The sequence below is a fragment of the Perognathus longimembris genome, chromosome 10 (genome assembly GCF_023159225.1).
Source record: "Perognathus longimembris pacificus isolate PPM17 chromosome 10, ASM2315922v1, whole genome shotgun sequence".
Lineage (NCBI taxonomy): Eukaryota > Metazoa > Chordata > Mammalia > Rodentia > Heteromyidae > Perognathus > Perognathus longimembris.
This window is the reverse complement of record NC_063170.1, coordinates 19,828,235-19,842,704: the sequence shown is the minus strand read 5'-3', so window position 1 is coordinate 19,842,704 and position 14,470 is coordinate 19,828,235. Positions and strand designations below refer to the sequence as shown.

The 14,470-nt window shown below is 46.8% G+C and overlaps 1 protein-coding gene across 1 annotated transcript in view; it reads right to left on the bottom strand.

The window, feature by feature from the left end:
- Window positions 1-6,756, bottom strand: part of Csnk2a2 (casein kinase 2 alpha 2) — a 47,655-nt gene extending 40,899 nt beyond the window's left edge. The window contains exons 1-2 of the mRNA XM_048355477.1: window positions 6,317-6,756; window positions 5,360-5,471 (exon numbers count right to left, since the gene is read on the bottom strand). Of these exons, the coding sequence (XP_048211434.1) occupies window positions 5,360-5,471; window positions 6,317-6,420 (216 nt within the window). The 5' untranslated portion in view covers window positions 6,421-6,756. The remainder of the gene's footprint in view (window positions 1-5,359; window positions 5,472-6,316) is intronic.
- Between the last annotated feature and the right edge of the window lie 7,714 nt (window positions 6,757-14,470).

Here is a 14,470-nt window from a genome sequence, read left to right as displayed (position 1 = left end):
ATTGAAGATGTGTCCAGAAATATACTTTGTTTTTGCTGCTAGAAATTAAACAGGGCCTCATGCATGCCAGGCAAGCACTACATTCCAAGCACCAAAAAAGCAAACATTTAATATTTCCCCTCTGTATACATACTAAGACTTTAGTTCTGTTTTAACTACTACTGTATCATGAAACAGTTATGAAACCTAGAATTCACAAAAAATGCAACTGCCACTATTATGTTGTTTTAAGATGTCTTAGAACATGTTCCTAAATGAACGATTAACAACAACAACAAATCTACCTGTAGAGAAAGTAGAAATAAAGGAGAAGGCATTCTATCAGTATGGAGAAAATATCATTTTGATATCACAGAAAGCCCACCAGCACACCAGGAGGTTACAAACAAGGATCTGTAATCACCACAAAGCCTCCTTCACCTCACAGTTGTTAGGCAAGTGCTCTACCACTGAGCTAAATCCTCCATCTCAACAACATAAATTCTAAGAAATCTACAAATATACTAAACATGCTTAGAAAGCAAATTTTAATACCACCATTCGTTAAGTGCAAGAGTTAATCCCTAGGGAACAGAAGATAGCCAGGCTCTTTATAAAATGGGCCAGAATGGCCAGCGGCCCTTATTTACTGTGCACATCCTTCTAAGAAGTGCTACAATAGAACTGAGTTTCCAGACTCAAGAGGAAACGTATGACACCAAAGTAGCTTTTGGCTCTGTCATATAAACTGGTACCATTTCTTCCTCTTCTTTTTCTGTTCTCAAAATAATTTGTCAAAAGAGAAAAGGAAGATACATGTTTCCACTGACTGGGAAATTTTCTTTCTAGATTTTGGCTTAGTATTTAATTGATAAGACATGAAGAATTTCCTCACCAGTTTCAAATTCATAAAACCTTTTAAAAGTCCCAATATACTTCAATCAATAAAATACTTAGAAATTTTGGATGTAAATTAAATGGAACAAAAGTCCTCCGTGGTCACTTAGCATCCAGCCACTCTCATAAATTGGAGAGGGCTGACATGAGATGTTACTGGCTGAGGAAGAGGAGAGCCCAGCCTGTCCTCTAGGAATGCCTGTCGGGCTCACTCTCTGTGTACATGGATACATAAAGTTCCTTCCTGCAGCAGCAACACTGAAGGCTTCTATGAAAAGGAAGCCTTGTCTAGAATCTTCCAAACTAAGCAGTTGGTACTGTTATAGACTCAGTTTTCTATAACCAAGACCACAGTAGTATATATTCGTCTTAATATGCAACTTATTTGCAAAAGCTTAACTACATATAAAGTTATGAGAAATGTTTTCAATCCATTTTAGCAACAAAACCACAATAGTTTCTTCCCCAATCCTTCCTAACAGAAATGCAATCTGGATGGAAATGCCACAGGACTCTGAAAAATATAAAGAAATATAATTTCTTTACCTGGTTTATGTAACTATAACCCCTCTGTATATCACCCTTATAATAAAAATAACAAAAAAGGTTTATCTTAAAAAAAAAAAAGAGGTATAATTGCCCCAGTGAAAATGTAGTGGTAGATGGCGGTTCAGAAACACTTTACTGACCAGATCATCAAAGGGCCTCCTGAGTCCCACACCAGAATATTGAAATTTATTCTGTGCTCCACAATAAGCCACTATAAGCTGGGTGCTGGCGGCTCACGTCTGTAATCCTAGGTACTAGGAGGCTGAAATCTGAGGATCGTGGTTTAGAGCCAGGCCAGGGAAGAGCTCAGGACAGCACCCAGGCCCAGAGTTCAAGCCCCTTGACTGAGCAAAAACAAAAACACAAGCCACTACAATCTGCATTAAAGAGAGCAATAAAGAAATGGCAAGGGGCTGGGGATATGGCCTAGTGGCAAGAGTGCTTGCCCTGTATACATGAGGCCCTGGGTTCAATTCCCCAGCACCACATATATAGAAAATGGCCAGAAGTGGAGCTGTGACTCAAGTGGCAGAATGCTAGCCTTGAGCAAAAAGAAGCCAGGAACAGTGCTCAGGCCCTGAGTCCAAGTCCCAGGACTGGCAAAAAAAAAAAAAAAGAAATGGCAAGGAGGGCTGGGAATGTGACTTAGTGGTAGAGAGTTTGCCTACCATGCATGAAGCCGTGGGTTCAATTCCTCAGTACCACATAAACAGAAAAAGCCAGAAGTGGTGCTGTGGCTCAAGAGGTAGTGCTAGCCTTGAGCAAAAAGAAGTCAGGGACAGTGCTCAGACCCTGAGTCTCAAGCCCCAGGACTGGCAAAAAGAAGAAGAAGAAGAAGAAAGAAACTGCAAGGAGGGGGGCTGGGAATATGGCCTAGTAGCAACAGTGCTTGCCTAGTATACATGAAGCCCTGGGCTCAATCAATTCCTCAGCACCACATATACAGAAAAAGGCCAGAAGTGGCACTGTGGCTCAAGTGGCAGAGTGCTAACCTTGAACAAAAAGAAGCCAGGGACAGTGCTCAGGCCCTGAGTTCAAGCCCCAGGACTGGCGGGGGAAAAAAGAAAAGAAAAGAAAAAGAAAGAAATGTCAAGGAGTCATGCCTAAGGGTCATTTCACATAATAGTATCAGGGAAGTTTCTCTGTGCCTCAATGTGCTCTCATTTGTGAAAATAACCTGCAGCTGTTCTATACTAGGCTTCTTAAAACATCTGCTGAAGCTCTAGAACAGAGGGAAAACCATCCAGTAACTAGCCCTAAGAAGTTCTTTACAAGGGATACTCTCCAAAGCAAACACACTGGTACTCATACATTCATCTCAGTGCTCTTCTTTCTCTTTTTTGGGATTGAACTCAGGGCCTTGGCCCCTGAGCCACATTTCCACTACCTTTTACACTGGTTAATAGGGTCACACCTTATGCCCAGGATTCTACTTGTACTTCTCCAAGTTGCTGGAACAATGCACATACAACTGAGCCCAGTCATTGAGTGAGGTGGAATCACCTGAATTAATATGCTCAAGACTGGCCTTGAACCATGGTCCTTGATCTCTGCCTCCTAAGTAGCTAGTGTTATAGGCTTGAGTCACTACACTCAACCATTAATACTATTGTTGTTGTTTTTTAAAAAGATATCACAGGAAATTGTAGTTATTCTCAAAAGGCTGCCTTTGCACAAAAGTTCAGTAGTTTTTTGGAATAGCTTTAGATTCAACAATTCATTCTTCTGAATGTACAAGCAATAGAATGTGGACAATCCTAATTTCAATATATAAAGAACATTTACACTTACATATACACAAAAACTGTTGGGCTTCCTCAGGGGACTTCCCAGAGAAGAAACAACATTTCTTTAAAGTTTTGAATTGATGGACAACTGATTTGTGTATGTGTTTTGGGGTGGGGGTAGGGGTGGGGGGTGATAACTGGAATTCCTTTCTTTTTGTGACAGTTCTGGAACTTGAATGCAGGGACTGTACACCATTCCTGAGCTTTTTTTTTTTTTTTTCCTTTTCCTTTTTTCCCCTCAAGATTAACACTCTACCACTTGGAGCCACAGCTCTACTTCTACCTTTTTGGTACTTCTCTGGAGATAAGAGTTTCATGGACTTTTCCTGCCCAGTTTGGCTTCAACCGGTAATACTTAGATCTCAGCCTCCTGAATAGCTAGGATTACAGATGTGAGCCACTGGCAGGCTTACCAGAGCTTGGTTTGGTACTGGTATTTTGAACTCAAGGCCTTCTACTTGCTAGGTAGGTAATCTACATCTGAGCCATGTCACTAGCCCTTTTTACTTTAGTTTTTTCATCCCTCCCTCTCCCCCCAGGTAGGGTCTCTCATTTTTTTCCTGCCTGGGCATACCTAGACTCCAACCCCTGTACTTAAGCTTCCTGCGTATCTTTGCCCAGGCTGGTCCTAGCCTCCCAATCTTTACCTCACAAATATCTGGGATTATAAACCTGAGACATCGTACCCAGCTTTATACTTTTTTATTAAAACAGCCACAAAAATAAATAAGATCACTCTAAATTTGAAGCCTTATAGACACAACTCACATGAAAGAGTCAAAGTCCTTATATTCAAGTGAAGTTAGATCCTCACTTCTCAGTTCATCCTCAGCATCTTAAGTCTCCAGACAGAAACACACTCTTCATTCTCACTGTGACCCTGCTCCTTTTTATCACCAGCCTACTAACACTGCCCTGAGTATTGGCCATTTTTCTGAAAGTGGATTTATAGAACACATAAATCTGACCCCCTCATAGTAAAAGGGGACTACCTACAATCTTATTCTGCAGAGCCTCTGCAAAAGGGCCACAGCAGAAATTATATACATGTAAAATTACTTACATCATACTTTGTATTCTCAATCTTCTCACTAAATGAATGTTCATAGTTTAAATGATCTGGCAATATGAGGACCTACCAGAGATCCTAAAGGTTACCTTTTAGTACACTTTAAAACATGATTACATCTATACAATCAGTCACCTGAAGGGAAACTTAGCTTATTCATCATGCTCATAAAGATGATGTCTTCCTCAGAGGCCTATTATTATCATACTAAGACGACTAAGGCCAACATTAAGAAAGTTACATTCCAATTATTATTTTAGAGATCAGGAGCTTATATGGCTCCAAAATTCACTTTTACTAATAAGAAACAGTGGCTTGCTGGGTACTGAAGGGGTCATGTCTGTAATCCTAGCTACTCCGGGGGTGGATATCTGAAGACAGTGGTTCAAAGCCAATCCAAGCATAAAGTTTATGAGTCTTATCTCCAATAAATCGCCAAAAGCCTGAAGTGGAACTATGGCTTAACTGCTTAACTTTAGGAAAAAGGAGAAAGCACCCAGGCCCTGAGTTCAAGCCCCAGGACAGCATAAAAATGAACAAAAAACTGGCTCAATGGCTTCTCCACAAGATTTCCTAGCATACTAATGCCTCCCCATATCCATCCCACCTGAAACTTTATTGCCAGAGGACAGAAAATAACTGACTATATTTCCTTCCTTTTGGGCTTCAAACTTATGTCTGCAGCCACTTCACTTTTCTACAACTAATTTTTCTCAGATATCTCAGAGCTGCAAAAGTAACAAAGAGAAAGCTCAAGGAGCCTTTGGACAGAAAGAATCTCCTTGTGTTTCTTTTAAATACCTATTCACATTCTGTCACAAGTGGAGATTTGGGGGATTCTGGTTTTGGAAGCCCCTAATTTACACATAAGAACAAAGATGTTGGGAAACTATCTGGCTTAGGTTTGAGGCCAATCTGTGTATTTTCCACAAGGATCAGAGGAAAATGGGAGCAGGGAGGGACATCTGACCTAAGATAGAGAAAATCAGTGTGTGCACTGTTCATTCTAGAGGGCAGGCTGGGGCAGATGAGGCCTTTAACCTATGTGGGGATGCTCATCCACTCATAGGATACTCACCTTGAGAATTTTCACAACCACTCTCTCATTGTTGGTGATGTTAATGGCCTCAAATACTTCACTATACTTTCCCCGACCAAGTTTTCGAACCAGTTGGTAATCATCTTGATTACTGTGAAAGGCAAGAGACATATATATCAATGCCAGGACTAGGGATTAACCAAGCCTATGCCCATTTAACGCTGGGGCCCTGCAGCTTTCACTAAGCCACACATGTCCAAGTGGTCTAGACATCGTGCCACAATCCGGCCGGAAACTGCTTTCCTTCGTGCTCCGGAGCTCCTTGCCTACCTGGATCCCTCCTAACTCGGGCCGGCGTGGCAACTCCTCCGGGGGAGCCGGCCCAGGCAGGGGAGTCCCTGGCGCCCGCGTGGCCGCACCGGCACCTGTCTCCCTCCCGTCCCACGCCCAGAAGGAAAGCTGGGGCCGCTGGGCGGGCGACCCCGACGTCTTAAAAAAATTCCCTCCGGCCCAGTCTCAGGTCAGAAAACTAAAAAAGCCGAGAATTTTAGAAGCTTCGGGGAACAGCTGTTGACTCCCCCCCGTCGTCCCCCCCCCAGGAACCCCAAAGTTCTCGGGAAGGAAGGAAGGAAGGAAGGAAGGAAGGAAGGAAGGAAGGAAGGAAGGAAGGAAGGGAGGGAGGGAGGGAGGGAGGGGGAAGGGCTGCCCTCCCCCCTCCCCCGGCCGGGCCCCGGACCCCCCACTTCTCCCCCAAGGGAACCGGGCAGTGCAAAGCGGGGCTCCGGGGTGGGGGTAGGGAAGAGGAAGACGGAGCGACATGTGCGACAACTCGGGGTGGGGGGTGGGGGGCTCCGCCTTCCCGGCCCGGGGGCCCGAGGCCGCAGGCCGGCAGCAGGCGGGTCGCCGGGCCGAGTGCGGTTTGCGCCGGGGCGGTCGGCGGGGCCGGGGCCGGGGGGCGCGCGGGCTGGCGGGGGAGGAGGGCGGCGGCGGCTTTACCCCCAGCTCGGGACGTGAGCCTCATAGTCCCAGTACTCGCGGCTCCTCAGGCTGTTCACCTCGGCGTAGACCCGGGCCCGACTGCCCGCGGCCGGGCCGGGCATGGCGGGCGAGACCGGGGGGCGCCGCGGGGCGCCGAGGGCGGCGGCGACGGCGCGGCTGGGGGCGCGGGGCGGCGGGCGGAGGAGGAGGAGGACGAGCGCGGCGGCGGCGGACGGCCGCGCCAGGCCGGGCCCGCGGGGGGCGGGCGGGCGGGCGGACGGACGGACCGACGGACGGGCGGGTGGACGAGCAAAGGGGGGCGCGGGGGGCGCCGGCCGAGCCGGCCCGGCCCAGGAGCGGCCGGCGGGGCGGCGGGGCTCGCGCTCCGCGGCGGCCTCCGCTCGGCTCGCGGCCCCCGGAGGCAGCGGCGACGGTGGCGGCGACGGCGGCCACCGGCCGGGAAAGGGGTAGCGGCGGCGGCGGCGGCGAAGAAGGAGGAGGAGGAGGACGACGAAGAGGAGGAGGAGGAGGAAGAGGCGGAGGGAACCCGGAAAAGGGGCCGCGCTCACCAGGAGCGGCCGCCGCCCAGCCCCGCGCCGCCAGGGCCCACAGCGCCCTCTGCAGTTCGGGGGGACCCAAGGCCGCAGGTCCGCCCGGCCCCGGCCGTGGACTCCGGCGCCGGGACCCCCGCGACCCCTGCGAGTCCAACCACCCGGACCCTCGGTGCTCACCCGCCTTGCCTCCGCCGCCTAGACGCTTCCCCCGAGTTACTCCCCATCGGCCTCAGAGCCTGTCCCATGGCAGATGACCCCCTCCCTCCCCCAAAGCCCCCCGGGGACCCTGCCCTGCCACCCACGGACCCCTCAACCCACAAGCTCGCATTCCCTCGGAATCCGGAGCCTCCCCGTCCACGACCCGGGACCCTCACCCGGAGAACCCTGGTGTCCTCCGGGGATCGCTGGGTTGAACTCGAGTTTGGGCAAGTTGAGGGGCTGTTTTCCCCTTTGGAACGAATAAGCCATGACTGAGTCGGGAGATACTTGGAGACTGGGGGTTCTGGGTTAAACCCTGGGGATGGGTGGCTACGCGACGGGGGGGGGGGGCCACCAGGATGGCCCCCAAGACCTGCTTGCCTTCCAGACCTGAGCACTCCCCTCTCTGGTCTCCTGGAGCCCTCTTCATGTGCCCACTTACCAACAGGACCTTTTCTCTCCCAGCCCAGGTGGCCAAATCCTCTTTCCCTCTCTCTTCCCTCAGACAGCAAGGAGCGAAGACTGTGGGACCGGCTCCATCCGAAGTTTCAATCCCAGCTCCGCAGCTTGCAATCTGGGTGGACTTGGACCAAGAACTCAACCTCTCTGTGCTTTAGAAGTTAGGGCAAAAAACTTGTATAGCATCTGAATCACAAGACAGTGTGGGGACTCGGCTGAGATAAACCACACGAAACATTCAGAACAGTGTTCAAGATTGAGACACCAAGTGCTCACGTAGTTATTGGATCCTCTCACTTTCCCCTGCCTTGTGCCCAAGCTGAGAAGCTTGCCAGGGGACACCTCCAAGGTCCTATCGCTGACTCTATTTTCCTTTTCCTTTCCTCTCATGAACAGTCACTTTATGCACGGTTGATACTTCTCTCTTTTTTTTTTCTTTTGGAGTTATTGGAGCTTGAACCCAGGGCCTTGTGCTTGCTAAGCAAGTACTCTACCCCTCAACAGACCTCCTGTCTTTTTTGCCTGTTACTTTTCAGATAGGGAGTGCCCTGCAACTAGAATTATAGGCAAATTATGGACACATGCCACCACATCTGGCTTATTGGTTGGGATGGGATCTTGATCATGCCTGTGCCCCTGATTTTGAGCTGAAATCTTTCTTTCTCTACCACCCAAAATAACTGGAATTACAGATGTGAATCAAGGTAGTGGCTAGAGTTAACACTTCTATTTCAGCACCTTAACCCCATTTTCCATACTAGGGTTTGCTTCTTGGCTTTTCACTGCCTCCTCCCTGGTAAGAAAAGCATGAGAAAAGGACTTGATCTGGATGCTTGCCACGTATTCACCTACCACTTGTCACAGTTGGAGACCTGTAACTACAGAGCTGTCCCCCAGATGCCTTGGTTACCAAGGGGACTACCATCTTAATCATGGATCAAACGGAACCAGAGGTCCCATTGCTGTGATTCACTGAGAAAGAATATATCTCCTGCCTCAGAATATTTAACCTGAATCTAATCGGGGACGAAGGGTAAGGGGGAGACATTCACACACATCCATATTGGGGATACCTTCATCCAAACAGACTGCTTACACTCTTACACTTTTTTCTTTTTCTTTTTTTTTTTTTTTTTTTGGCCAGTCCTGGGCCTTGGACTCAGGGCCTGAGCACTGTCCCTGGCTTCTTCCTGCTCAAGGCCAGCACTCTGCCACCTGAGCCACAGCGCCCCTTCTGGCCGTTTTCCATATATGTGGTGCTGGGGAATCGAACCAGGAGCTTCATATGGCAAGCACTCTTGCCACTAGGCCATATTCCCAGCCCCACTTTGTTCTTTTCCTGCCTAATTAATTATATACCTTTATAAGATAAGTACATGTCAGACATTTCCTTTTGCGTGGTATCATCTGTTCCCTCATTCTCTCCCATTCCCTCCCTCCCATCTCCACTCATGAGTTGCGTAGTTCACTTTCATCAGTGTCCACTGATGCCGGGTGCACTCCACTGCTGCATGTTTCTATCCTTTTTCCTCTGATTCTTTGCCCTCCCCCCATCTTCCCATGTGCACATGAATACACTGTACACAAGGTAAAGAATCTACAGAGCCATCAGAAACAAAAAAGGATTAAGAAAAAAAGTCCTTTGTTTCCCTATCTTTGGAGTTCATTTCAGTGTGTATCTTATTTTATATACATGTAAAGAGGCACTTGGGTATTACATCTTTGTGATTGTCTCCTAAGCCTATCCTCTTTTGGTCTCACTGTGAATATATAGAGTTCTGTGTAATTTGTCATGTCCCATTGCGCTTTAGATCTAACTTCCACATATCAGGGAGAACATGCTCCGTTTGTCTCTCTGACCTTGGCTTACCTCACTTATTCTGGTTCTAGCCATTGTCCTGCAAATGACATTATTTTATTCTTTCTAATGGCTGTGTAACATTCCACTTCATGTAGGTACCACTGATTTTGGATCCACTTATCTGTTGTGGGGCATCCGGGTTGTTTCTGTATCTTGGCTATGGTCAATAGCGCGGTGATAAACATGGTTGTGCAGGTTGGACTCTTACACTTTTAGATCCTAAGAGATGTAAGTAAATCATGTGCTTGATTCTGTTAGATTCCAGATGTCAAGGGTGAGGAAGGGAGGGTGCGAGGATGCAGCCAGGGGATACACACTATTGGGGGAGTTTGAATATAAGGCGTATATTGCATAGTATGTCTCTATTCAGTTTGCACATGCAGTCACTGTACTATGGTTGTACAGGATCATCCCTTGACTGTAGGAATCGCTGGTCAAGTGTTTAGTCAGAAGATCTGCAGCTTGTTCTTAAATGGCTCTCCAGGACAGCATGTTTTCCTAAGACGATAACATATGACCAGCAAAGGAACCAGGGATCCCTTGGTGGGAAAGGTCAACAATTAGTGGATGTAATTAATGAGTACAGAAGCTTGCGATATTTTGTAAGATTTGATATTTTTTCATAATGAAAGCTGGAAGAAAAGAAAGCATTGGTACAATAAGTGGATTTGGGGATTAAATTCCCAAGCCTGCTAGTCTTCCCAAATCTCTTTCACAGCAGAAGACACAAATATTTCTAAGATCTTAATGTACTTTAGCATTATTTTTCCCTAGGAACTTGTCAAGACCAGAGAATGAATATATAAATGTATGTATATGTGTATATATACATATATAGTATGTATATATGTATGTATATTGGTACCAGCACTGGGGCTTGAACTCAAGTTCCAGCACTGTCCTTTCAGCTTTGTCACTCAAGACTAGTGATTCTACCACTTGAGCCACAGCTCCAGTTTCAGCTTTTTGATGGTTAACTGGAGACAGGAGGCTTAAGAATTTTCCTGCCTTGGCTGGCTTCAAATCACACTCCTCAGTTCTCAGCCTCCTGAGTAGCTAGGATGACAGTTGTGAGCCACTGGTGCCTGGGGCTTGAACTCAGGACCTGGGCACTGTCCCTGAGCTTTTTTTTGTTCAAGACTACTGCTCTACTGTTTTGAGCCATAGCTCACTTTTGGTTTTCTGGTGATTAATTGGAGATAAAAGTCTCATGAACTTGCCTTCCCAGGCTGACTTTGAACCACATTCCTCAGATCTCAGCCCCCTGAGTAGCTAGGATTATAGGCATGAGCCACTAGTGCCTAGGTCAGACCAGACTTTCTTAATCCAACCCTTGAATGAACTTTCGGAGTTCCAGACATTCCTGAAATTTTGTGCATGTGGTTGTGTGGGGGAGTTGTGTGGGATGTGTGTGGTGTGTGTGTTGTATGTGTGTGTGTGGTGTGTGTGCACACCACAGGCTTTTCTTCTTTGCACACATCACATTCTAAAAGGAGGCCATGACCCAAAAAGGGATTTGAAACCATTGATGTGGCTATTCTGGCCAGCCTGGGCTGGGGCCCTATTCTTGCCTCCACCCTTGCCCACCTCTGTTCGTTCTCCCTGCTCCTCCTCCTCTTTCCTATGTAACCTATACCCATGTCACACACACAGCTGCTCCCACAGCTGTGGGCCGCTTGAGGATCCACCCACACATACCCCACTCTGCTGCCAGACACCAGCTCAGCCCTGAAACCTGCAGTCAGCCCTCCCACGGCAGAAGAAGATGTTGTTATGGTTTGTGGGGAAGTAAGTTAGACACACCCCAGAACTGGCAGTCACCTACTGCCTACCAGGCAGCCAGCATGGGCACCTAGAGATACTACCAGCATAGCCTAAGCTGGAAGAGTCCCCCTTGGCTGCGTGAAGTGGGGAGGTAAGTGATTGAGTGGCTCATGGGGTGACTAGTATAATCCAGGGGCACGTTAGGGGGTTACAAGAGAGTATCTTGAATCAAATAGCCCAGCAATTTCTTCAACCTCCTCGCATGCCTTCACATTCTATCTAAACACTCCAGACACAAAGACCTGAGTAATTTTTGTTGTTGGTAGTATCGGAGATGAAACCCATAGAAAACTCATTTATCTCACAAGGCCTGTTCCAAAACCATCAAAAGGATACAGGTTTTACTCTGTGCTACTTCTTAGAAACCTAGATGTGGGATGTAGCTGTAAACCTTGCTACTTGGGAGGCTGAAGTAAGAGAATTAGTTTGCTTGAGTCCAAGAATTCGAGACCAGCCCAAGCAACATAGTGAGACCTAGTCTGGAAGAAAACAACAATAGCAAAGGCTCAGGGCCTGGAAGCTGTCCTGGAGCCTTTGTGCTCAAGGCTAGCACTCTACCACCTGAGCCACAGAACTACTTCCCACTTTTTGAGTAGTTTATTGGAGATAGAAGTCTCACAGAGGGCTGGGAATGTGACCTAGTGGTAGAGTGCTTGCCTAGCATGCACGAAGCCCTGGGTTCTATTTCTCAATATCACATAAACAGAAAAGCCAGAAGTGGTGCTCATGTGATAGAGTGCTAGCCTTAAGCCAAAAGAAGCTCAGGGACAGTGCTCAGGCCCTGAGATCAAGACCCATGACTGGCAAAAAGTTGTGTCAGATTTTGGTGTCAGTCTTGGGACTTGAACTCAGGGTCTGGGTGCTGTCCCCGAGCTTCTTTGCTCAAGGCTAGTGGTTCTACAACTTGAGCTACAGTTCCACTTCTGGTTTTCTGGTGGTTAATTGGAGATGAGTCTTACAGAGTGCCCAGGCTATCTTTGAACCATGATCCTCAGATCTCAACCTCTTCAGTAGCTAGGATTTCAGGCATGAGACACTGGCACTTAGCTGTTTATTTATTTAATAAAGTTTTGTTTAAATTGTTGTGCAGAGGGGCTTCAATTCAACATGTCAGTTTATGAATACAGTTCATTTTGATCAGTGTCACCCCTTCTGTCATTCTCTCCTATGTCTCCCAATTCTGCCTACCCGCTTATTATCTGATCCCATTTCCATGTATGTACATCGAATATTATGACTATACTCATTTGCCTGTGTTGTATTAAACAACTAAGTTTGTGGTTATTCGCTATAGCAACAACAAGAAACTAATACATACTCAGGCCCTGGAGCCCGTTATGAGTTTCCTGCTCATGAACCTTCTTCGTCCTTGTTGAATCCAGTTTGAACAAAAATCCTGTGATGGCAATTTATTGTAAGTTCTCCACCATAGACATCTCCACCTCAGACATCTTACCTTATCCTGTCTTTAGCAAGAATTCTACCAAGTCTGATGATCTAGAAACCCATTGTTTTTGTTATTTCCTCTTAGCAATTTTTCCATCCTCTGATCCTTACCCAGCTTATTGTTATAAATCCCCACTTGTGGGGCTGGGGATGTGGCTTAGCAGTAGAGTGCTTACCTTGCATACATGAAGCCCTGGGTTCAATTTCCTCAACACCACATAAACAGAAAAAGTCAGAAGTGGTGCTGTGGCTCAAGAGGTAGAGTACTAGCCTTGAGCAAAAAGAAGCCAGGGACAGTGCTCAGGCCCTGAGTCCAAGCCCCAGGACTGGCAAATAAAAAATAAAAAAAATCCCACTTGCCCTTGCCAGAGCTGGAGTTCTGCATGGTTCACCAGACCCCATTGCCAGACCCCAGGACAGTGGCCCTGGATGTATCACCATAGTTTCCCTTTGAAGAAAACCCACTCTCCATCTTTCACAAATACTAAGAATCATTTCTTTTTCTTTAACATTATTATTATTTTTTTTTTGCCAGTCCTGGGCCTTGAACTCAGAGCCTGAGCAGTGTCCTGGCTTCCTTTTGCCGAAGGCTAGCACTCTACCACTTGAGCTACAGTGCCACTTCTGGCCATTTTCTATATACGTGGTGCTGGGGAATCAAACCCAGGGCTTCATGTATACGAGGCAAGCTCTCTTGCCACTAGGCCATATGCCCAGCCCTTTCTTTAACATTAATAAACTTTTTTTTCAAATAATTTGGAAGCCAGTAAGGTAAACAAGCAAACATTGCTCTGCATTGCCTTTCACATTTCCACAATTTGGTGTGCATCCTTATAGGCCTTTCCCCACATAATACAAATATATGCTATAAACTATATTCTTTGGTTTCAAGGCAGGATACCAAAATGTAGACACCTATTTGAAAGGTAAGGGCTCAGGCATGACAAATGCATAGCAAATGAACTGGAAGGAGATACAGTAAATGTGTTTTGATCTTGAATTGATAAGACTTTTATAATCAGAAGGGAAAAAAAAACCTTGAATTTTAAAGGCTGTGGCTAACCCTTCTTCTAATAACTTGTGGGCAGATGGGGGGTTTCATCATTTTGAAGTAGGTAGTTGGTAAATGGTCTTAGGTGTGTGTGCATCTGTGTGTATGTGTGTGCGTGTGCCAGTACTGAGGCTTGAACTCAGGACCTGAGTGTTGTCCCTTAGTGTTTTTTGTTTTTGTTTTTTTGCTCAAGGTTAGCACTCTACCACTTGAACCACAGCTTCACTTCTGTCTTTTGGGTGGTTAATTAGAGATAAGAGTCTTACCGACTTTACTGTCAGGGCCAGCTTTGAATGGAGATCCTTAGATCTCAGCTACCTATGGTTATAGGTGTGAGCCACCAGCCCCTGGCTGAAGCAGTGTCTTGAGTTCTCTCTGTAATGCAAGGAGTCAACAGACAATACTGGGCTCTCTGAGGGTGTCTTTTAGGGTCCAGACAAGTAGATGAAACATGTGAGATAGGGTCCCCTGGACTGTTCTCCATCTGGGCATGCTGCATACAAATCCCTTAGGGATTCTTTTTTTTTTCCTTTTTAAATATTTTTTATTTAATGACTTTCTTTTTGGTTAATGTTGTACTGAGGAATCGAACCCAGGGCCTCATACATGCTAGGTGAGTACTCTACCACTAAGCCACAATCCCAGACACTCAATCTTTTTGCTCCTATGATCCTTATAGTGTGACCCTCTGTGGCCTCCATTCAGTGAGTGCTGGGGAGGGGGCTAGAGGGGATAGAATAGCCTGGCCAGGTTTGATTTTCTGCTGGTGTATTCAGCTC